Source organism: Pan paniscus, chromosome X, assembly GCF_029289425.2.
Source record: "Pan paniscus chromosome X, NHGRI_mPanPan1-v2.0_pri, whole genome shotgun sequence".
In the NCBI taxonomy this organism is placed as follows: Eukaryota; Metazoa; Chordata; class Mammalia; order Primates; family Hominidae; genus Pan; species Pan paniscus.
The window spans coordinates 70,523,654-70,549,367 of record NC_073272.2 but is presented as its reverse complement, the minus strand read 5'-3'; the positions used below and the strand labels follow the sequence as shown (position 1 = coordinate 70,549,367).

Here is a 25,714-nt window from a genome sequence, read left to right as displayed (position 1 = left end):
GTGTATAGTTCCCTTGTGTTAAGTATGTTCACATTGTGCAGCTATTATCCAGAACCCTTTTCATCTTGCAAAACTGAAACTCTATATCCATTAAACAACTCCCCCTTGCCCTCTAAAATTCTTACGAATTTTGGGATCAGCTTGTCAACCACCATTCTACTTTCTGTCTCTATAAATTTGACTACTCTCAGTACCTCATGTAAGTGGAATCATGTAATAATTGTCTTTTTGTGGCTGGTTTATTTCTCTTAGTATAATGTCTTCAAGGTTCATTCATGTTGCAGCATGTGTCAGAATTTCCTTCCTTTTTAAGACTGAATAATCCATTGTATGTGTGTACCACATTTTGTTTATCCATTCATTTGTTGATGGACACTTGGGTTGCATCTACCTTTTGCCTATTGTGAATAATGTTGCTATGAGCATTGGTATGGAAATTTCTGTTCAAGTCCCTGCATTTAATTCTTTTGGATATATACCCAGAATTGGAATTGCTGTATCATATGGCAATTCTGTTTTTAATCTTTTGAGGAACCACCATACTGTTTTCCATAGCAACTATACCATTTTACATTTCTATTAATAGTGAACAAGGGTACCAGTTTCTTCACATTATCACCAATACTTGTTGTTCTGTTTTTTTATTGATAGTAGTCATCCTAGTGACTGTGAGGTGGTATCTCAGTTTTTGTTTTTTTTTTTTTTTTTTTTTTTTAAGACAATCACACTCTGTTGCCCAGGCTGGAGTGCAGTGTCAGGATCTCAGTTCACTGCAACCTCTGCCTCCTGGTTTGAAGCAGTTCTCGTGCCTCAGCCACCCAAGTAGCTGAGATTACAGGCAGGCGCCACCACACCTGGCTAATTTTTGTGTTTTTAGTAGAGATGTGTTTTTGCCATGTTGGCCAGGTTGGTTTCGAACTCCTGGCCTCAAGAGATCCACCCACCTCAGCCTCCCAAAGTGCTGGGATTACAGGTGTGAGCCACTGTGCCCGGTGGTAAATCTCTTTTTAGATCATAACCTCTTACTGTACTTAGCTGTTAGTGAAAACAAATTATAAGATTCCAAGAGTTTGGGTTTGTTTGTTTGTTTGTTTGTTTGTTTTTTGAGACAGTGTCTTGGTCTGGAGTGCAGTTGCATGATCTCGGCTCACTGCATCCTCGACCTCCTGGGCTCAAGTGATCCCCCTCAGCCCTCCGAGTAGCTGGGACTTCAGGCATGTGCCACCATACCCAGCTAATTTTTTGTATTTTTCATAGAGATGGGGTTTCTGCATGTTGCACAGGCTAGTCTTGAAATCCTGAGCTCAAGCAATCTGCCCTCTTTGGCCTCCCAGTGTTAGAATTACAGGCATGAGCCATAAGAGTTTGGTCTTATTTTTGAAGAAGATCTGCTTGGTTTTGGAAATGCCTTGAATTTATTTTCTTTCTGGAAAGTCTAATCTTCATATTATTTACTTCTGTTTGCAGCATGTATTTACTATGCTTATCATTATACATTTATGTAAACCTAAGACAAAACCTGCCACATCTTAGGTGCTTAATATATATGTGTTGAATAAATATGTTTTGTGATTATGAAGTATTTACAGTCATAGTTTATCTTATCCTTTCTAACACAATATGAGAAAATACAAGAATTTATTTAAAATCATAAAGTAACATAACTTCACAGAAAGTTTAAAAAAATGGATACAAAATCACATGCAAACACACCACTTCAATATAACTATTATTTTAATGTATTTTCTTTAATAGTTTTACAGTTTAAATGTTATTTAGCTATAATTATACTGTACATGTAATATTTCTGGCATCATAAAAGGCAATTTGCTCTGTTTTCCCAACATTTTAAAATAAACATTTTCAAACAGAAAAGTTGAAAGAATATTACACTGGACACCTATGTAACAGCCACTTACATTCTACAGTTGTAAACATTTTACCATATTCGCTTCATCACATATACATTTGTCCATTAGCGCATCTTATTTTTTGGGTGCATTTTAAAGTGAGTTGCTGACAACAGTACACTTCCCCCCTAAATGTTTTAGTGTGCATATCATTAACTAGAATCCAATATTTTATTGAAGTTCTTCTTTGGGGTAAGATTTGCATATGTACAACTTTCTGTACATACAGTTTTGTATCTTTCCTTCTTTCCTTTTTCACTAGACATGTAATAAATATTTTCCCGTGTTAAAAACATAGTTTTCATGACCACTATTTTATTTTATTTTTGTTTTTATTTTTATTTTTTTGAGGCAGAGTCTCGCTCTGTCGCTCAGGCTGGAGTGCAGTGGCATGATCTCGGCTCACTGCAACCTCCGCCTCTCAGGTTTAAGTGATTCTTCTGCCTCAGCCTCCCGAGTAGCTGAGACTACAGGTGTGCACCACCACACCTGGCTATTTTTTTTTTTTTTTGTATTTTTAGTAGAGACGGGGTTTCACCAAGTTGGCCAGGCTGGTCTCGAACTCTTGACCTCAAGTGATCCACCTGCCTCGGCCTCCCAGAGTGCTGGGATTACAGGCGTGAGCCACCATGTCTGGCCATGACCACTATTTTAAATGGATGAATACTATTTCATCAAGGAAGGTTATCATAATTCACCTATTTCTTTATTATTGGATATTTATATTGTTTCTCATATTGTTCCTCATTTTTCACTATTATAAATAATGATATGAAGAACACTATTAAGTGCAAAGATTATCCCCCCACACATTTTCATCTATTTCTTAGGATAAAGTCTCAAAAGTGCAACTATTGGGACAAAAGATATGAACTTTATTTGTTTATTTATTTATTTACTCATTTGTTTATTTTTATTGAGACAGAGTCTCGCTCTGTCTCGCCCAGGCTGGAGTGCAGTGGCATGATCTTGGCTCACTGCAACCTCTGCCTCCTGGGGTCAAGTGATTCTCATGCCTCAGCCTCCCGAGTAGCTGGGATTACAGGCACCTGCCACCACGCACGACTAATTTTTGTATATTTTAGTAGAGATGGGGTTTGACCATGTTGGCCAGGCTGGTCTCGAACACCTGACCTCAGGCAATCCGACCGCCTTGGCCTCCCAAAGTGCTGGGATTACAGGCGTGAGCCACCGCACCCAGGCGAACATTTTTATATGTTGCCAAATTGCTTTCCAAAATGCCGAAGCAAGTAGCTTCTTTAAGCTATTTAGTCTGGATGCTCATTTCCCATCATAATATGTCAAATCATTTGTTCTTCTGGGTAATTTGGAGTGCAGTTATTAACTCCATGTGTTTTTAGTGATACAAATGAAATAATACTTAGTATGAAAGTCAGCCGGGTGTGGTGGCTCATGCCTGTAATCCCAGCACTTTGGGAGGTCGAGGCGGGCGGATCACCTGAGGTCAGGAGTTCGAGACCAGTCTGGCCTACATGGTGAAACCCCATCTCAAGTAAAAATACAAAAATTAGCCAGGCATTATGGTGGGTGCCTGTAATCCCAGCTACTTGGGAGGCTGAGGTGGGAGAATCACTTGAACCTGGGAGGTGGTGGTTGTAGTGAGCCGAGATCACGCCATTGCACTCCAGCTTGGGCAACAAAATGAGACTCTGTCTCCAAAAAAAAAAAAAAAAAAGGAAGTCATCATTTGATCAACTGTGGCATTGAGGATACTATGTGATGGAGATGGACATGATAATTAGCCCCAGAATAATAAGTGAAATGACAACCATGCTGCATTAGGCTGTTTGCATTGCTATAAAGGAAATACCTGAGGCTGGGTAATTGATAAGGAAAAGAAGTTTATTTGGCTCATGGTTCTGCAGATCATATAAGAAGCATGGCACTGGCATCTGCTTCCAGTGAGAGCCTCTGGAAGTTTCCAATCATGTTGGAAGGGGAAAGGGAGCAGGCATCACATGATGAGAGAGGAGGAAAGAGAAAGGAGGAGGTACCAGGCTCTTTTTTAAGAATCAGATCTTGCAGTAACTAATAGACTGAGAACTCACTCATTACTGTGAGGACAGCACCAAGACAATGAGGGATCCATCCCCGTGACCCAAGTACCTCCCATCAGCCCCACCTCCAACATTGGGGATCAAATTTTGATATGAGATTCCCAGGGGAAATATATCCAAACTATATCACATGTTAAATAAATCATCTGTTTAAACTGAAGCTCATCAGAAAAATGTGAAATGGTAAGTGAGAAAAGTGGCATGGAAGAAAAGACTTAAAACATACATTTTGTACCACTGCTGTGCATAAATTGGGTTAAAGAAAAGAAATAAAACAAAGAATAAATGATACAAAGTAATATAATTAATTGCCAAATTGTATACAACTTAATGAATATATGAATTCAAAGAAGAAAGAACAACATAGACTGTAATGGTTGCTGAAAGCTTCATTTATGTTGTTGGTGAGACTGAAATGGATTTGAGTTACATAAAAACAAAGGGAGGAGGTATATCAGGTGAAGGTATATCAATAGTATGAATAAAGACACATTGATAGGAATGAACAAGTTGTGTTCAGGAAATAGATAATTACTCTAACAGTGGGTAAGTTTTTGGGGGAGAGGTAGAATGCGACTAGATTATGGAGGGCCTGGAAATGACCCACAATAGTTACATAAGCATACAACATTCAAGAATGAAAATACCTTTGGAGGTGGCCAGTATTTTAACTAACTAAGGAAATGTTTCTCTTTGACCAGATTGAAGAAATGGCAGTAAACCTATGGAACTGGTCACTTACCATAGGAGGAGGTTGGCCTGTAAATGAAGAGCAGAAAATTAGATGTATGTATACATATTGTGACATGTATTATGAGGCGTGTTCTTACTATATATTGGGTAGTATTCCTGCAGTTTAAATAATGTTTTGACCTGTTCTTAGATAGAGATTTGTTAAAAGACAAACAAAACAACCCAGGAACAATGGTTTCTCAAGCAAATGGCCTCCCTCAGTTTTATGATTTTTTTTCCAGAGGTTAGCTCCTTATTAACAAACGTTTAAAGATATCACTGCAAGAAATAGTCAGGAGGTGAACAACAAAGATGATTAAAAGGTGGGACAGTGAGAACTTAAAGAAATGTTAAAGGACATGGATTATTTCTCATGGAGATGATCAAAATCTTCAGGGTTCTGAAGGACCATCAAATAGTAGTTTCCCCTCTATTAATAATAGAATAAGTGTTGCCATATGACATATTCAGATTTTAAAAAGTGTAAAGAATAGTTTCCTCAGGAGGTGGATTGATAAACATTGGAATGAGTTACTGAGAAACTATAGAAATGATTTCTACCTGTGAGAGCAAACAACAAGAACAAAAAAACCAAAAATCTCAAACTAAACTCATCTTCTTGGATGCTTTGAATGTGGTCCACTGTCTGGCAATGTTCTAGTGCTTTAGCTAAATGGGCAAAGTCTAGTGTGCTGACAGTTAGTGATTTTCAACAGGCATAGTGACAGCAAATGCATTTATGGGAAGTATATTGCCAATTATAAAGGATACATTGAAGTAACATACCAAAGGGTGAACCTCTGGACTGCTTGACATTGTAAAGACAAATGACTTTTGTCTGTATGCAACAAATATAATTTACTACTAACTATTTATCTTTGTGAATATGAACAAAACTGTATACAACTTCCGTGTAGATATAGGGTAATTGTGCTTAATATAATCAAGAATATACTTGCTCATGAGTCCACTCTATTAGCATGTTTAGAGAACAGTTCTAGCTCTTTAACTCTTAGATAAATTGATATCATTGCTCCCAGGAGCCTCAGATCCTGTAGTTATGGGGAGGTCAGAGCTAGGAATTTATCAGTGGAAGAAACTTAGTACACAGGTGAACCGTGTGATATTACAGTGCGTTAATTCTTAACTCCTACCATTCTGCATATGAAGAAGTATTGCTTTAGCTGTTTACTGCTTATCAAATAGGGATATGGTAGATGAAGTGGGTGTCACAGCCTCTTCTCATGTACTGTCTCATTTCTTTTTTTCTTTTTCTTTTTTTTTTTAAGGGACGGCAAGGGGTGAGGGCAGAACCACACAGTGTTGATGGGGTTAGGGCCAGGGAGATGAGAGAGCTAGGGAAGAGAAAAGAGACTGTTAAAAAAAAGGGGGGGTGCTGTAGGAGGAAAAATACTAAATGGGTGGGGAAAGTGGAGAAAAAAGGGGGAAGCAAGAAGAGGAGAAAGGCAAGAGGGGAGAGAAGAAGAGGGAGAAGCAAGAGATAAGAGAAGAAAAGGGAAGGGTAAGAGAGGGGACAAGAGACAGTAAAGAAGAGAGTCCCATGTACTGTCTCATTTCACGTAGCAGTTCTTAATCAGATATTTGGGTGCTTGTTATGTGTATCATACTTTTTTTGATACAGTGGAGAATAGATTATCAGTGCAGGAGGCCTCCAAATTAAAATAATTTTATTTCAAAAATTTGTTTATTGGAATATATTTTGTTTCCTTAAAAACAAATTTAGTGTTCCTGGATGTGATGAAATAAATCATGAAGATTTATAAGCTATAATTCTTTATTATTTGGAGGAATTATGGAACAATGAACAGGAAAGTCAGAAGTAGATGAATGACTTGTAAGTTTTAGTTTTAGACCTGTTGCATTTGAGATGACAATAAGGTTGGAGATGTGAGACTAGAGCTTATGAGAAAGGTCAGGACTGAGCCTACAGATTTGGCAATGATTTACACAGAGGTGGTAGTTGAAGACAGAAGAGTAGTTGAGTTCTTTGAGGAAAAAAATAAAGAGCAGTGGTTCTTAAATATTGGTATAAATCAGAATCAGGCTGGTAGCAGTGGCTCACGCCTATAATCCCAGCACTTTGGGAGGCCTAGGTGAGTGGATCATCTGAGATCAGGAGTTCAAGACCAGCCTGGCCAACGTAGTGAAACCCCGTCTCTATTAAAAATACAAAAATTAGTCGGGCATGGTGGTGTGTGCCTGTAATCCCAGCTACTTGGGAGGCTGAAGCAGGAGAATCGCTTGAACCCTGGAGGCGGAGGTTGCAGTGAGCTGAGATCGCACCATTGCACTCCATCCTGGGCGACAAGAGTGAAACTCCGTCCCTCCCCCTCCCCCCAAAAAATCAGAATCACCTGTGAAGCCTGTGAAAAATACAGATGCCCAGGCCCTTGCATTGGTGGTTTTGATTCATTTAGGTTCAGGATGAAACCTGGGCATGTCTATAATTTGAAAAAATGTCTCAGGAATTCTCATGCACATCAAAATTTAAGAATCAGTGGTATTGAGAGAAGAACAAAGTAGTGAGATTTTAACTCTGAATCTACCAGCTTCAAAGTTAAAATAAAAAGAATAGGGATAGATGACCAAAAGGAACAGTCAAAAAATTCTACAGGAGATTGGCCAGGCACAGTGGCTCACGCCTGTAATCCCAGCACTTTGGGAGGCTGAAGCAGGCGGATCACGAGGTCAGGAGATTGAGACCATCCTGACTAACACAGTGAAACTCCGTCTCTACTAAAAATATGAAAAATTAGCCATGCGTGGTGGGCTCCTGTGGTCCCAGCTGCTCAGGAGGCCGAGGCAGGAGAATGGCGTGAACCCGGGAGGCAGAGCTTGCAGCGAGCCGAGATTGCGCCACTGCACTCCAGCCTGGGCAACAGAGCAAGACTCCCTCTCAAAAAAACAAAAAAAAATTCTACAGGAGATTTATTAGTCATTTATTGAGTGCATTCTCCGTATAGGGTTCTCGTACCATGTTATGGTACATAGTAAATGAAAGGGAAAAGGTAAGATACCAGAACAAAGATACCAATCTTAAATTATGCTTGAGGATTTCGGAAGGAATAGTTTAAAGCTAGATAAACAATAATTTAAAAATTTATAGATGTCAGAGGGTATAACCCCGTGTTTATCTAAAGTCAATTCAATTTCAGGCTGTGGGTAGAGCAGAGTAAAGCGGATGTTCAAAGGTATCAGTCACCAATTATGTAACCAAGATGTTTATAATATAGAGAGGTCAAGAACAGGCTGGTGAGAAGACAAGATGGAGCAACAGCAACAAAGAAAACATCTTTATATGGAAGTAGCATTCTGTTTCAGCCTCAGCTGCCTTTGGCTTGAAGACTTATTGGTGATAACTATAAACAGCTGGATTACGAATGTCAGGATTGGAGCAGACAAAGTTCTTAGACTAAGATATTTCCCACACAAGGACCAGGATATTTCAGGCCAAGAGGGTATTTTTTTTTTTTTTGAGACAGGATCTGGCTCTGTCACCCAGGTTGGAGTGCAGTGGTGCAATATTGACTCACTGCAACCCCTGCCTCCTGGGCTCAGGTCAACCTCCTACCTCAGCTTCCCGAGTAGCTGGGACTACAAGGCATGTGGCATCACACCTTACTAATTTTTGTATTTTTTGTAGATACAGGTTTTGCCATGTTGCTTAGGCTGGTCTGAAACTCCAAGGGAGTAATATTTTTCAAAAAGGTTATGGCCATTTTGAAATGTTGCTATGAAGTTAAGGAAGGTGATCTTTGGGAGTGCAGTTTTAGTAAAGTGGTAAGGACGCAAAACAGATTGTGGACATTTAAGGAGATGAGTGGGTAGCAAGACAGTAGAGCTAGTAGACAGACTTTTCAATTCAAGAAGCTTGTCAATCAAAGGAAGAGGAGAAATGGGATGCAAGCTTGAAGCATAGTGGGGTTAGTTGATTTTTTTTTTCAAGGTAAGGAGATGGGTACGTTTGAAGGTAGAGAAGAAGGAATAAGTTGAGAGGGAGGTACTCAAGATACTTTTAGAAAGGGGCAATAATTGAGAGATCAGAGTCTTTGAAAATACTGAAGGATTAGCAAACTTTGGAACTTTGGAATAAAGAAAGGAAACATTTTCTTTTTCTTTTCTTTATTTTATTTTATTTTATTTTATTTTATTTTACTTTAAGTTCTGGGATACGTGTGCAGAACACGCAGGCTTGTTACATAGGTATACATGTGCCATGGTGATTTGCTGCACCTATCAACCTGTCATCTAGGTTTTAAGCCCCGCATGCATTAGGTATTCGTCCTAATGCTCTCCCTCCCTTTGCCCCCACCCGCTGACAGGCCCGGGTATGTGATGTTCCCCTCCCTTGTCCATGTGTTCTCATTATTCAACTCCCACTTATGAGTGAGAACATTTAGTGTTTGGTTTTCCATTCCTGTGTTAGTTTGCTGACAGTGATGGTTTCCAGTTTCATCCATGTCCCCGCAAAGGACATGCACTCATTCTTTTGTATGTCTGCATAGTATTCCATGGTGTATATGTGCCACATTTTCTTTATCCAGTCTATCATTGATGAGCATTTGGGTTGGTTCCAAGTCTTTGCTATTGTAAATAGTGCTGCAATAAACATGCGTGTGCCTGTGTCTTTATAGAAGAATGATTTATAATCCTTTGGGTGTATACTCAGTAATGGGATTGCTGGGTCGAAATGGTATTTCTGGTTCTAGAAACCAGAGGAATCGCCACATTGTCTTCTACAATGGTTGAACTAATTTACACTCCCACCAACAGTGTAAAAGCATTCCTATTTCTCCACATCCTCACCAGCATCTCTTGTTTCTGACTTTTTAATGATCAGCATTCTAACTGGAGTGAGATGGTACCTCATTGTGGTTTTCATTTGCATTTCTCTAATGACCAGTGATGATGAGCTTTTTTTATATGTTTTTTTTGGCCTCAAAAATGTCTTCTTTTGAGAAGTGGCTGTTCATATCCTTCGCCTACTTTTTGATGGGGTTGTTTGTTTTTTTCTTGTAAATTTGTTTAAGTTCCTTGTAGATTCTGGATATTAGACCTTTGTCAGACGGATAGATGGCAAAAATTTTCTCCCATTCTGTAGGTTGCCTGTTCACCCTGACGATAGTTTCTTTTCCTGTGCAGAAGCTCTTTAGTTTAATTAGATCCCATTTTTCAATTTTGGCTTTTGCTGCAATTGCTTTTGGTGTTTTAGTCATGAAGTCTTTGCCCATGCCCATGTCTTGAATGGTATTGCCTACATTTTCTTCTAGGGTTTTTATGGTTTTAGGTCTTATGTTTAAGTCTTTAATCCATGTTGAGTTAATTTTTTTATAAGGTGTAAGGAAAGGATCCAGTTTCTGTTTTCTGCATATGGCTAGCCAGTTTTCCCAACACATTTATTAAATAGGGAATCCTTCCCCCATTGCTTTTTTTTTGTCAAGTTTGTTGAAGATCGGATGGTTGTAGATGGGTGGTGTTATTTCTGAAGCCTCTGTTCTGTTCCATTGGTGTATATATATTTGTTTTGGTACCAGTATCATGCTGTTTTGGTTACTGTAGCCTTGTAGTATAGTTTGAAGTCAGGTAGTGTGATGCCTCCAGTTTTGTTCTTTTTGCTTAGGATTGTCTTGGCTACATGGGCTCCTTTTTGGTTCCATATGAAATTTAAAGTAGTTTTTTCTAGTTCTGTGAAGAAAGTCAGTGGTAGCTTGATGGGAATAGCATTGAATCTATAAATTACTTTGGGCAGTATGGCCATTTTCACGATATTAATCTTTCCTATCCATGAGCATGGAATTTTTTTCCATTTGTTTGTGTCCTCGCTTATTTCCTTGAGCAGTGGTTTGTAGTTCTCCTTGAAGAGATCCTTCACATTCCTTGTAAGTTGCATTCCTAGGTATTTTATTCTCTGTGTAGCAGTTGTGAATGGGAGTTCACTCATGATTTGGCTGTCTGCTTGTCTATTATTGGTGTATGGGAATGCTTGTGATTTTTACATATTGATTTTGTATCCTGAGACTTTGCTGAAGTTGCTTATCAGCTTAAGGAGTTTTGGGGCTGAGACGATGGTATTGTCTAAATATACAATTATGTCATCTGCAAACACAGACAATTTGACTTCCTCTCTTCCTAATTGAATACGCTTTATTTCTTTCTCTTGCCTGATTGCCCTGGCCAGAACTTTCAATACTGTGTTGAATGGGAGTAGTGAGAGAGGGCATCCTTGTCTTGTGCCAGTTTTCCACAGGAAAGCTTCCAGCTTTTGCGCATTCAGTATGATATTGGCTATGGGTTTGTCATAAATAGCTCTTATTATTTTGAGATATGAGAGTTTTTAGCATGAAATGGTTTTGAATTTTATTGAAGGCCTTTTCTGCATCTATTGAGATAATCATGTGGTTTTTGTCATTGGTTCTGTTTATGCGACGGATTACGTTTACTGATTTGCCTATGTTGAACCAGCCTTGCATCCCAGGGATGAAGCTGACTTGATCGTGGTAGATAAGCTTTTTGATGTGCTGCTGGATTCGATTAGCCAGTATTTTATTGAGGATTTTCGCATTGATGCTCATCAGGGATATTGGCCTGAAATTTTCTTTTCTGTTGTGTCTCTGCCAGGTTTTGGTATCAGGATGATGCTGGCCTCATAAAATCAGTTAGGGAGGAGTCCCTTTTTTTCTATTGATTGGAATAGTTTCAGAAGGAATGGTACCAGCCCCTCTTTGTACCTCTGGTAGGATTCAGCTGTGAATCTGTCTGGTCCTGGGATTTTTTTTTTTTTGGTTGGTAGGCTATTAATTACTGTCTCAATTTCAGAACTTGTTAGTGGTCTATTCAGGGATTCGACATCTTCTGGTTTTGTCTTGGGAGAGTGTATGCGTCCAGGAATTTATCCATTTCTTCTAGATTTTCTAGTTTATTTGTGTGTAGGTGTTTATAGTATTCTCTGATGGTAGTCTGTATTTCTGTGGGATCAGTGGTGATAGCCCCTTTATCATTTTTATTGTCTAATTGATTCTTCTCTCTTTTCTACTTTATTAATCTGGTTAGCGGTGTATCTATTTGCTTAATCTTTTCAGAAAATCAGCTCCTGGATTCATTGATTTTTTTGAAGGGTTTTTTGTGTCTCTGTCTCCTTCAGTTCTGCTCTGATCTTAGTTATTTCTTGTCTTCTGGTGGCTTTTGAATTTGTTTGCTCTTGCTTCTCTAGTTCTTTTAATTGTGATGTTCGGGTGTTGATTTCAGATCTTTCCAGCTTTCCGATGTGGGCATTTAGTGCTGTAAATTTCCCACTTAACACTGCTTTAGCTGTGTCCCAGAGATTCTGGTATGTTGTCTCTTTGTTCTCATTGGTTTCAAAGAACTTCACTATTTCTGCCTTAATTTCGTTATTTACCCAGTAGTCATTCAGGAACAGGTTGTTCAATTTCCATGTAGTTGTGCGGTTTTGAGTGAGTTTCTTAATCCTGAGTTCTAATTTGATTGCACTGTGTTCTGAGAGACTGTTTTGATTTCCGTTCTTTTGCATTTGCTGAGGAGTGTTTTACTTCCAATTATGTGGTCGATTTTAGAATAAGTGCTATATGGTGCTGAGAAGAATGTATATTCTGTTGATTTGAGGTGGAGAGTTCTGTAGATGTCTATTAGGTCTGCTTTCTGCAGAGCTGAGTTCAAGTCCTGAATATCCTTGTTAATTTTCTGTCTTGTTGATCTGTCTAATATTGACAGTGGGGTGTTAAAATCTTCCGCTATTATTGTGTGGGAGTTTAAGTCTCTTTGTAGGTCTCTAAGAACTTGCTTTATGAATCTGGGTGCCCCTGTATTGGGTGCATATATATTTAGGATAGTTAGCTCTTCTTGTTGAATTGATCCCTTTACCATTATGTAATGCCCTTCTTTGTCTCTTTTGATCTTTGTTGGTTTAAAGTGTGTTTTATCAGACTAGGATTGCAACCCCTGCTTTTTTTGTTTTCCATTTGCTTGGTAGATCTTCCTCCATCCGTTTATTTTGAGCCTATGTGTGTCTCTGTGTGTGAGATGGTTCTCCTGAATACAGCACACTGATGGGTCTTGACTCTTTATCCAATTTGCCAGTCTGTGTCTTTTAATTGGAGCATTTAGGCCATTTACATTTAAGGTTAATATTGTTATATGTGAATTTGATCCTGTCATCATGATGCTAGCTGGTTATTTTGCTCGTTAATTGATGCAGTTTCTTCATAGTGCCATTGGTCTTTATTTTTTGGTATGTTTTTGCCGCGGCTGTTACTGGTTTTTCCTTTCCATATTTAGTGCTTCCTTCAGGAGCTCTTGTAAGGCAGGCCTGGTGGTCACAAAATCCAACAGCATTTGCTTGTTTGGAAATCTCTTTTGCTCGTGAAGCTTATTTTGGCTGGATATGAAATTCTGGGTTGAAAATTCGTTCCTTTTCTTTTCTTTTCTTTTCTTTTTTTGAGATGGCATCTTGCTCTGTCACCCAGGCTGGAGTGCAGTGGCATGATCTCGGCTCACTGCAACCTCTGCCTCCCGGGTTTGAGTGATTCTTCTGCCTCAGCCTCCCGAGTAGCTGAGACTACAGGTGTGTGCCACCATGCCCAGCTAATTTTTTTTTTGTATTTTTAGTATAGAAAGGGTTTCACTGTATTCGCCAGGCTGGTCTCGAACTCCTGACCTTGTGATCCGCCCACCTCGGCCTCCCAAAGTGCTGGGATTACAGGTGTGAGCCACTGCACCCCGCTGAAAATTCTTTTCTTTAAAAATGTTGAATATTGGCCCCCACTGTCTTCTGGCTTGTAGGATTTCTGCAGAGATCCACTGTTATTCTGATGGGCTTCCCTTTGTGGGTAACCTGACCTTTCTCTCTGGCTGCCCTTAATATGTTTTCCTTCATTTCAACCTTGGAGAATCTGATGATTATGTGTCTTGGGGTTGCTCTTCTTGAGGAGTATCTTAGTGGTGTTCTCCATATTTCCTGAAGTTGAATGTTGGCTTGCCTTGCCAGGTTGGGGAAGTTCTCCTGGATAATATCCTGAATTGTGTTTTTCAGCTTGGTTCCATTCTCCCTGTCACTTTCAGGTACACCAATCAATCATACGTTTGGTCTTTTCACATAGTCCCATATTTCTTGGAGGCTTTGTTTGTTCCTTTTCACTCTTTTTTCTCTAATCTTGTCTTCACGCCTTATTTCAGTAAGTTGGTCTTCAACGGTCTTCAATCTCTGACATCCTTTCTTCGCTTGATTGATTTGGCTGTTGATACGTGTGTATGCTTCACGAAGTTCTCCTGCTGTTTTTCAGCTCATCAGTTCATTTATGCTCCTCTCTAAACTGGTTATTCTAGTTAGCAGTTCCTGTAACCTTTTATGAAGGTTCTTAGCTTCCTTGCATTGGGTAGAACATGCTCCTTTAGCTCAGAGGAATTTGTTACACCCACCTTCTGGAGCCTACTTCTGTCAATTTGTCAAACTCATTCTCCGTGCAGTTTTGTGCCCTTGCTGGAGAGGAGTTGCGATCATTTTGAGGGGAAGAGGCATTCTGGTTTTTGGAATTTTCAGCATTTTTGCACTGGTTTTTCCTCATCTTCGTGGATTTATCTACCTTTTTGATCTTTGAGGCTGATGATCTTTGGATGGGGTTTTTGTGTGGGGGTCCTTTTTGTTGATGTTGATGTTGTTGCTTTCCATTTGTTAGTTTTTCTTCTAAGAGTCAGGCCCCTCTTCTGCAGGTCTGCTGCAGTTTGCTGGAGGTCCACTCCAGACCCTGTTCACCTGGTCATCACTAGTGGAGGCTGCAGAACAGCAAAGATTGCTGCCTGCTCCTTCCTCTGGAAACTTTGTCCCAGTGGGGCACCAGCCTAATGCCAGCTGGAGCTTTTCTGTATGAGGTTTTTCTCGACCCCTGTTGGGAGGTCTCTCCCAGTCAGGAGGCACGGGGGTCAGGGACCCACTTGAGGAGGCAGAGTCTGTCCCTTGGCAGAGCTTGAGTGCTGTGCTGGGAGGATCCTCCTTGTTAGGATCAGCTGCTCTCTTCAGAGCCGGCAGGCAGGAAAGTTTAAGTTCACTGAAGCTGTGCCCACAGACGCCCCTTCCCCCAGGTGCTCTCTCCCAGGGTGATGGGAGTTGTATCTATAAGCCCCTGACTGGGGCTGCTACCTTTCTTTCAGAGATGCCCTGCCCAGTGAGGAGGAATCTAGAGAGGCAGTCTGGCCACGGCAGCTTTGTCGCACTGTGTTGAGTTCTGCCCAGTCCGAACTTCCCCTCTTCTTTTTTTTTTTTTTTTTTTTTGAGTTGGAGTTGTGTTCTTATTGCCCAGGCTGGAATGCAATGGCATGATCTCAACTCACTGCAACTTCCGCCTCCCAGGTTGAAGAGACTTTCCTGCCTCAGTCTCTCTAGTAGCTGGGATTACAGGTATGCACCACCACTCCCAGCTAATTTTTTTTTTTTTTTTTTGTATTTTTACTAGAGATGTGGTTACACCATGTTGGTCAGGCTGGTCTTGAACTCCTGAGCTCAGGTGATTTACCCACCTCAGCCTCTTAAAGTGTTGGGATTACAGGTGTGAGCCACCATGCCCAGCCAAAAAGAAACATTTTCAAAAATTTTCAAAACTGGAAATTCAAGTCAGTATAAATATATGATTAGTAATTATTTTACCAAAAGTGTTTTTTAGAATGAATTAATTTTGTTAAGTGATGAATAAATTTTACACTTTATGATGGGCAATACAAATCTGACCATTTCAATTACCCTGTAATTTCCGCTAGACAAATCTCTTTTTCAAAGGACTATTAATTAGAAGTGGTGTTAGCATAGGTAGAATGGCTGCTGACATCTAACATAAAGGTGACTAGTTCATTTATTTGTGAAGCTGTTTTTTAAAACTTGAATATGTTTTATGCTGAAATAAACTAGAGAAATAAAGAGGTTATACTTATTCAAACTTCCCTATTTTCAGGGAAAATGAGTTATATAATGAAGTAGTCTGTATTTTCTAAATTATACTTTAAGAACTGTTATGACATCTACAGAAAAGAATATGTTTAGGCCAGGTGTGGTGGCTCACACCTATAATCCCAGCACTTTGGGAGGCTGAGGTGGGAGGATTGCTTGAGCCCAGGAATTTGAGGCTGCAGTGAGCTATGATCATGCCACTGTATTCTAGCTTGGGTGAGTGACAGAGCGAGACCCCCTCTCTACAGAAAAAAATATATATATATTTAGAAAGTTTCACATTTTAGGAGAGAAATCGAAAACTATTCTGATGTCCAGAGATTTTGTCAGATGTTGAACAGCTTTAGATCAATTGAATTTAGAATTATTTTTCTGTTAACATGGTATACACAAGAGCATCATGTGGAATCAGGTATTTTTAGTGAGTCTTTGGGACTTAAGACCTTAAGAAATTAAAATTTAAGTATTAAATATCTCTCTGGGCCGGTTGTGGTGGCTCACACCTGTAATCCCAGCACTTTGGGAGGCCGAGGCTGGTGGATCACCTGAGGTCAGGAGTTCAAGACCAGCCTGGTCAACGTGGTGAGTCCCCGTCTCTACTAAAAATACAAAAATTAGCTGGGCGTGGTGGCGCATGCCTGTAATCCCAGCTACTCGGGAGGCTGAGGCAGGGGAATCACTGGAACCCGGGAGGTGGAGGCTGTAGTGAGCCAAGATCATGCGTCACTGCACTCCATCCTGGGCGACAGAGTGAGATTCCATCTCAAAAATAAATAAATAAATAAATAAATAAATAAATAAATAAATAAATCTCTTACTGAAACATTCAGTAAATGATTCATTTAATAAGCTTTAGGTCATTTACTTTTGAAAATTGATTTTTTTTAAAAGGCCTTTACAATTTTTATTTTTAATAACAACAAAACTGGCTTCCTTCAATTGTCTTTTCTCTTTGGTGTATATAAAAGGAGAATGAATGTTTTGTGTTTATCATTGTCTAATTACTGTTTTGCAGTACATTATGTTGCTTGCAAGTTGCTGAGTATGTGTGAAGCCTCATTTGCCTCAGAACAAAGTATTCAACGACTGATTACGGTAAGTCTTAATTTAGGAGAAAGTGGAGATGAAATGAGATGGTTGTTACTTCTATGAAAATGGTAAAAGTTAGTGTGAAACTGGAAGGGGGTTGAATCTTTTAGTGCTATCCTTTTTTGATGGTGTTCCTTTTCAGTGTTCCTTTTATAATGGTATATTTACTACGCTAAAGTTCTCAGAATACTGTAGTAATTACGGTGGTTCAGTGAACCAAATACTGAACTTATAATTCTGGGTTGATGATTTATTTTTTACTTTTCTCATCTCTAACTTGATAGAGTAACTGTTTCTTCATCTAAGGGAATGGTAATACTTAGTTCTAAATGAGTTTTTCAAATGAAAAATTTGAAGCACTAAGTAAATAAGGAAAAGGGTACAGGATTTGAAGTCTCAAGACCTAGGTTAGGTCTGCCGCTTACTAGCTATGTGACATTGGAAGATTACTTAGTTTTCTCTTTTGTAAAATGAAAATAGTAATATCTACCTTAGAGTGTTATAGAGTTAAAATTAGAGTTTTTGTGAAAAATGCTTTGTAAACTATAAAATATATGTGTAAATACATAGTGGTAGAATTTGTCCATGTAAAATGCTATGACAACAGTCTGATAAATCCTGTATCATATATAATATGATAAAACTGAGTTGAATGCAGGGTTCACCTTGTGTGTTTTCCTTCTTTCAAAGATTGTAGCCACTCCAGTGCCTTCACACAGTTATATTTTGTCCAGCTTTTAGGGTTGTTTAGAGTGGGACAGTCAGTTTGAATTGAGCTATTCCATCATGGCTGAAAGTGGAAGTCTTCCTCTTGCATTTCTGTTACTTAAAAGATTTTTTCCTTATAATTTTTATTTTGAGAGGGAGTCACCCTGGCTGGAATGCAGTGGTGTGATCTGGGCTCGCTGCAACCTCCATCTCCTGGGTTCAAGCAATTCTCCTGCCTCAGCCTCCTGAGTAGCTGGGATTACAGGCATGCGCCACCACACCTAGCTAATTTTTGTATTTTTAGTAGAGACAGGGTTTCACCATGTTGGTCAGGCTGGTCTTGAACTCCTGATCTCAGGTGATCTGCTCACCTTGGCCTCCCAAAGTGCTGGGATTACAGCCATGAGCCACTGCGCCTGGCCTAAAAGATTAATTTTTTAAACATTTATTTCCACCCCCCAAAATACAAATGTATGTTTATGTAAAATTAAATTGTTCAGAAAAGTAATTAAAGTAATAAAAAGTGATTTTCTGCTCCATCTATCTGTTCTGTCTCTTTTTTTTTTTTTTTGGACAGGATCTCACTCTGTTGCCCAGGCTGGAGTGCAGTGGTGTGTTCTCGGCTCACTGCAGCCTCCACCTCTCAGGTTCAAGCAGTTCTCCTGCCTCAGCTTCCCGAGTAACTGGGATTACAGGTGTTTGCCACCATGCCCAGCTAATTTTTTTTTTTTTAAGTAGAGACAGGGTTTCACCATGTTGGCCAGGCTGGTCTCGAACTCCTGACCTCAAGTGATCCACCCGCCCCGGCCTCCCAAAGTGCTGGGATTACAGGAGTGAGCCACCACACCCAGCCCTATCTGTTCTCTTGCTCCTTAGAGGCAAATACATTTTTTTAGTGGAAAAATATTTTTCCCAGTGTTTTAAAATATTTTATTATGTAAAAAAGCTCAAACATATATAAAACAGGTAAGACAGTACAATGATTCCCTCCATTTACCCATCACTCAGTTAGAGTAATCATCAACTCATGGCCACTCTTGTTTCTTCTATATCTCCTCAAATAGCAAACTCCTGGCCCCACTGGATTATTTTTATTATTTTTTATTTTTTTGAGATAGAGTCTCGCTCTGTCACTCAGGCTGGAGTGCAGTGGCACGATCTCAGCTCACTGTAACCCCTGCGTCCTGGGTTCAAGTGATTCTCCTGCCTCAGCCTCCCGAGTAGCTGGGATTACAGGCGCCCACCACCACACCCAGCTAATTTTTGTATTTTTAGTAGAGATGGGGTTTCACCATGTTGGCCAGGCTGGTCACGAACTCCTGAGCTCAGGTGATCCGCCCACCTTGGCCTCCCAAAGTTCTGGGATTACAGGCATGAGCCACCGCGCCTGGCCAACCCACTGGATTATTTTCAAGCAAATTCAACATGTATAATTTTGCCCATAAATATTTCAGTGTGTGTTTCTAAAAGACAATGTATTTTTTTTCAGCTTGTAAATGCTTAATTTTTTTAAACATAGAGGATGCTTGGTGGTGTATATGTGGCCATTTGATGTTTTTATGACTAAGAGAGTTCAATCTCTTATAGAATGTAAATGTACCCCTACACATTTATTTATTTATTTATTTTCTATTTTTTCCATAAATTATTGGGGTACAGGTAGTATTTGGTTATGTAAGTTCTTCTTCTTCTTTTTTTTTTTCTTGAGATGGAGTCTCACTCTGTCGCCCAGGCTGGAGTGCAGTGGCATGATCTTGGCTCACTGCAACCTCTGCCACCTGGGTTCAAGCAATTCTCCTGCCTCAGCCTCCTGAGAAGCTGGGATTACAGGCCACTGCACCCGGCTAATTTTTGTATTTTTAGTAGAGACGGAGTTTTACCATCTTGGCCAGGCTGGTCTTGAACTCTTGAACTCGTGATCTACCTACCTTGGCCTCCCAAAGTGCTGGGATTACAGGTGTGAGCCACTGCATCTGGCCATGAGTAAGTTCTTTAGTGGTGATTAGTGAGATTTTGGTGCACCCGTCACCCAAGCAGTATATAAGGCATCGTATTTGTAGTCTTTTATCCCTTGCCCCCCTCCCACTCTTCCCTCCAAATTCCCAAAGTCCATTGTATCATTTTTATGTCTTTGCATCCTCGTAGCTTAGCTCCCACATGTCAGTGAGAACATACGATGTTTGATTTTCCATTCCTGAGTTACTTCACTTAGAATAATAGTCTCCAATCTCATCCAGGTCACTGCAAATTCTGTTAATTCATTCCTTTTTATGGCTGCATAGTATTCAGTTATATATATATACCACAGTTTTTTTATCCACTTGTTGATTGATGGGCATTTGGGTTGGTTCCACGATTTTGCAATACACATGCACATGTAATTCTTATCAAAATTAAGCTTAGTCACTAAAAGAAGATTCGCTATCTGAACTTTGTTCTGCAGGATTTTCACTTTTGCCATCAGGCACTGGAGCATCTGACCTCTCAAGAAGATCTGGGTCTAGTCCTTCTGATATCATTTTTCTTATTGCCATCACTGGTACACTCACTTGAACCATTTTGAGATATATGACATATCTTGAATCTTTAGCTACAGTTAAGATATTTCCTGCTGATACTTAACTTTCCTGTGGTCCAGAGTCTTATGTACTGTCCTGCTGTGATTACTCTGAGGTGACTTCAGAATGTGATCCATTTGTGACACTAGTGGCACTTGAAGGAGATACTTCAAATGTGACATCATCTAGGCCTGGTATAGATGACAACTTTGCATCTACAGTATTGAGAATTGTTTCAATTTGCTGGATACCAAGATAAAGGTTTGCCAGTTTCTCCTCACTAAATGTAGAAGAGCGATTGAGGCACTATACAGTGTGCACCACATTTTGGTTTAGAAAAGCCACCATTCTTTTCTGCTGAATAGCTGGCACCTTGATCAAGTCTACGCCTGACTCCCATGAGAGGAAGCCCATCTTTATCCATCTCCTCAGGAGGCAGGGGACCCAGGACTCACCCATGAACTCCTCCCAAATGGGGCCTGCCCAACCCTGTAATTGTGTCCCAGTGCTTCCCCACATCCCCCAAGACAATGTATTTTTATATTCAACAAACCCAGTTCACTTTACCACACCTGATAAAACCTAACAAAGATTTCCCCAAATCAAATATCTAGTCCTCCCACCCCCTCTCCAATTGGTTTCTTAAAATCAGGACCAAAGATAATCCATACTTTGTATTTTGTTAATATGTCTGTTTTAATGAAACTACATGTTTTCTTCTCTTTTTTTAAAAAAAAAATCTGTTGAACGGATTTATTTGTTGAAGAAATGAGGTTGTCCTATAGAGTTTTCTAAATTCTGGGTTCTGGTGCTTCTTCATGGTGTCACTTAATAGTCCATCGTTTCCTTTAACCCTCGTTTTCTGTAAACTGATAATTAGATCTAGAAGCTTGTTCTGATACAGGTTTGATTTTTGTCAGAATAATTTATAGACAGTATGTTTCTGAATCCTTGGATTCAACCAATCATGGATTGAAAATATTACCAAAAAAGTCTTAAAAAGATAACAATACAATAAAAAATAATACAAATAAAAATACAATATAACAACTATTCACATAGCATTTATATTGTATTAAATCATCTAGAGATGATTTATAGTACATGGGAAGATGTGTATAGGTTATATGCAAATATTACGCCATTTCATGTAAGAGATTATATAATGTATTTTTATATTTCAAAATATAAAATATTTTAAAATATATGTACAAAATTTATATAAAATATGTGTTTATAAGCAGACAAATATATACTCATATCTCCCCTCATTCCACCATTTTCTTAGATAAATGGTAACAGTCCATATATACTCTTCTTCACCTGATTTTTTTCCCCTCATTTAACATTATATCCTAGGGATTACTCCATAGAAATATATAGAGATATTCCTTATTTTTAATAGCTGTATTTCAATTGCTGTATGTACCTTATTATGTTCAACCAGCCTCCCTTGATGGACATTTGGGTGCTGCAATGAATTGCCTTGTGCCTATGTCTTTGCCACTTCTAAGGCTATTACTATAACCATTTCTGTTTTCACTCTCATGGTTCCCTCTATGTATCTTAGTCATATGCTTGTATCACTGTATTGGTTTGCTAGGGCTGCCATAACACAATATCACAGGTTGGTTGGCTTAAACAACAGATATTTATTGTCCCACAGTTTTGGAGGCTAGAAGTTCAAGATTAAGGTGTCAGCAAGTTTGATTTCTTCTGAGTACTCTTTCCTTGGCTTGCAGATATCCGCCTTCTTGCTGTGTCCTCTCACATGGCCTTTCCTCTGTGTGTGCTCATTTTTCGTGCCCATTTGTGTGTCCAAATTTCCTCTGGTTATAAAGATACCAGTCAGATGAGATTAGGGCCCGCCCTAATGGCCTCATTTTAATGCAATCACTTCTTAAAGCCCCTATCTGCAAATACAGTTACATTCTGAGGTGTTGGAGGTTAGGGCTACAGTGTAGGACTTTAAAGGGACATAATTCTGCTTGTAACAATAACTAATTCTTTTTTTTTTTTTTTGAGACAGAGTCTCACTCTATCGCCCAAGCTGGAGTGCAGTGGCATGATCTCAGCTCACTACAACCTCCACCTTCTGGGCTCAAGTGATTCTTGTGCCTCAGTCTCCTGAGTAGCTGGGGCTACAGGCATGCACCACCATGCCCAGCTAATTTTTTGTATTTTTAGTAGAGATGGGGTTTTGCCATATTGCCCAGGCTGGTCTCAAACTACTGAGCTCAGGCTTTCCACCTGCCTCGGCCTCTCAAAGTGCTAGGGTTACAGGCGTGAGCCACCATGTCTGGCCAATAACTAATTATTGATTTATCAGCTTTATTTATGATCTATTTATTTGCTATTATGATGGATGAGGATTTAACTCATATCATGTTACCTCCCCATCCCCTCTCAATTTTTGTTAGTTATATTATACTATTTTAAATTTATCTGTTGGCTGTCTTTTAAAACTTAATTATATATATTTTTATATACACACATATAATTTTTTGTATATATTTCAAAAGTATACTTTTTATTGAGACAGGGTCTTGCTCTGTCACCCAGGCTAGAGTGCAATGGCGCGATCTTGGCTCACTGCAACCTTGGCACCCCGGGCTCAAGCAATCCTCCCATCTCAGCCTCCCAAGTAGCTGGGACCACAGGTGTGCACCACCATGCCCAGCTAATTTTTTGTATTTTTAGCACAGATGGGGGTTTCACCGTGTTGCCCAGGCTGGTCTCGAACTCCTGAGTTTAAGAAATCCGTCCACCTCGGCCTCCCAAAGTGCTGGGATTACAGGCATGAGCCACGGCGCCTGGCCTAAAATAACATATACTTTTTTTTTTTTTTTGAAACAGGGTCTTGCCTGTTGCCCAGGCTGGAGTGCAGTGGCGTGATCATGGCTCACTGCAGCCTTCACCTCCCAGGCTCAAGCAATCTTCCTGCCTCAGCCTCCCTAATAGCTGAGACCACAGGTGTGCACCACCATGCCCAATGAATTTTTAAATTTTTTGTAGAGACAGGGTCTTGCTATGTTATGTTGCTCAGGCCGGTCTTGAATTCCTGGCCTGAAGTCATCCTTTCACCTCAGCCTCACAAACTGCTAAGATTACAGGCGTGAGCCACACCATGCTCAGCCCTAAGTCATATATTTAAACTTTTCTTTCTTTTTTTTTTTTAAATCAAATTTGGAGTTTATCTCTTTACTTGCTACTTTGTGAGGTTATTTCCATTCTTTCTATCTCTCTTTCCCTTTAACCTTCCACCTTCTGTCAACCTCTAACATTTGCATTTTGGGCTTTGTTGATCCCTAATAATGAAAACTGAAAAGGCATGTTATTGATTGTGACTATTATTTAACTCTGTGGATTATAATTTGGTATCTCTGTATGTTTCCATCTGCTAGCTCTCTCAATTCTATTTTCTCAGTTATTCTGTTTGTTGAGTGTGATGTCCTTTCATGGCATTGGTTTCCCTCAATTGTTTGGTAATTCTTGCTCATATTTGATTTGAAATTCTGTGATGATCTTCTATGAATATTGTGTCACACTGTGTACTATAACCTGAATCCAGTGACTGATGAAGAGGTAGGACTGGATGTTTTTCATTAACCTGTGTTGTCAGCCACCTAGAACTCTGTTTCTGTCCAGCCAAAGTAATTGTACTCTCTGTTCCTTTCTGGAGAGGAGGGAGGAAGATACCTTTCTTGGGGAGGCCTACTGCCTGATGTTCCTACTGTTCGCATCCAGGGCTGTTTCCACATTTTGCATTTTTGTACATGTTGGGATATCTACCAGTTACAATACTGTGAGCTCCTTCAGTGAGACTGGAATATAAAGGTACTTAATAAACATTTGTTGGATTAATCCAAATTTTATTGCAGATGGAATTAAAAACTAGAACCCCAGTAGTCTAATGCTTATCATATGCCTTTCTTCAAGTATGTGAAGCATTAAGTTTTCAGAACTTTCTCTTCCTAAGTTACTTCAACGTTTTCTTTTAATATTTCCTCAGAAGATGTGTTTTTAAGTCTATTAATTTTTGCTATTATTTTTGTCTTTATGACCATTTCTTTTAAATTGTGGAGTTCAAAGTAGAACACAGAACTCTAACAAATGCTAACTGTTGCTTTTTGTTTTCTGTGAGTTATAAGACTGAATATGGACAGAGGATTCAATATTTTCTCCAATATTCCCCAACCAATTTGGGGGAGGTATGAATTTTTAAAAATTATTTTCTAATTTCTCTCTTCTAGATGAATATGAGAATAGGAAGAGAATGGTTGGATGCTGGAAATTTTCTAATCGCTGATGAATGTTTTCAAGCTGCTGTGGCCGTAAGTTACCATTGACTTTTAGCTGAGGCAATTATTAGTAGTAACATCTGTGGTTATTCTCATTGTTACATTGTACTGTGGGTTTATTTTCCAGAGTCTGGAGCAATTATACGTCAAATTAATTCAAAGGAGCTCCCCTGAGGCTGACTTGACCACGGAGAAGATTACTGTTGAGAGTGACCACTTCAGAGTGCTTTCTTACCAAGCAGAGTCAGTAGGTATCGTGGGCACCAGGGTCTTCCAGTGGGGCATTTTCCATATGTAAAAGTAAAAGTGATGATATATAGCCTATTGGAAGAAAGTCAGATGTCACTGGCCTTTTATAGGATATTAATTTGACCTTTTTATCTCTGTTATATCTGAAGGTGATGTTACTAATGCTGATTGGAATCTATGGGGTGGCTAAGGGTGAGAAGACTGATATACAGCTAAACATCATTTTCACCCCCTGCATGTAACATCTGTCATTTATTTATGGCAGCAATCCCTACTTGAAACACCTGTCTCTGTGACTCTCTTACATTCACAGTCTGCCTAAAATATTTGCCTGAAAAGAGCCTTCTCATTTGCAGTTGTTCTGAGTTGTCTATTGATGCTTTCTAAAAGTCTGCTGAGATCACACACTGTTTAAAGTTATACTTTACCTCTGTTTATCTTGTGGGTTTCCTCCTTTTGCCATCATACACTTAGGTGTGCATTTGAGCTATGATGAGTTTGCTTTCTGTTATTACACAATTCTGGAAATGAAAAATCCCCAGCTGGGCATGGTGGCTCGTGCCTGTAATCCCAGCACTTTGGGAGCCTGAAGCGGAAAGATTGCTTGAGCCCAGGAATTGGTGACCAACCTGGGCAGCATAGTAAGACCCCCATCTCTACCAAAAAATAAAAGTAAAAAATTAGCCAGGCTTGGTGGTGTGCACCTGTAGTTCCAGCTACTAGGGAGTCTGAGGCAGAAGGATTCCTTGAACCCAGGTGACAGTGAGCTATGATTGTGCCACTGCACTCCAGCCTGGGTGACAGAGCTAGACTGTGTCTCAAAAAACAAACAAACAAAACAACAATGAAAAAGAAAAGTCCCCTTTTTTATTTTTTAACATATTTACTGAGATATAATTCATATACTATAAAATTCACCCATTTACACTGTGTAATTCAGTAATTTAGTATATTCACAGAATTGTGCAATATTCACCACAAGCTAAGTTTAAAACATGTTTGTCACCCCAAAAAGAAATCCCCATCAGCATTAGCAGTCATTCCTCATTGCTTCTGACCCTAGCTCTAGCAACCGTGAATTTATTTTCTGTTTCTATAGATATGCCTATTTTGGACA

At 39.4% G+C, this 25,714-nt stretch overlaps 1 protein-coding gene and 1 pseudogene across 2 annotated transcripts in view; one reads left to right on the top strand and one right to left on the bottom strand.

Annotated features, from left to right (window-relative positions):
- TEX11 (testis expressed 11) overlaps positions 1-25,714 on the top strand; it is a 380,181-nt gene that overhangs the window by 36,433 nt on the left and 318,034 nt on the right. For both annotated transcript variants that reach the window (XM_003820153.4, XM_055106718.1), the window contains 4 exons: positions 4,690-4,774; positions 16,708-16,787; positions 24,301-24,381; positions 24,476-24,595. In XM_003820153.4, coding sequence (XP_003820201.2) covers positions 4,690-4,774; positions 16,708-16,787; positions 24,301-24,381; positions 24,476-24,595 — 366 coding nt within the window. The remainder of the gene's footprint in view (positions 1-4,689; positions 4,775-16,707; positions 16,788-24,300; positions 24,382-24,475; positions 24,596-25,714) is intronic.
- LOC100968613 (WASH complex subunit 3-like) lies at positions 17,542-20,471 on the bottom strand (annotated as a pseudogene).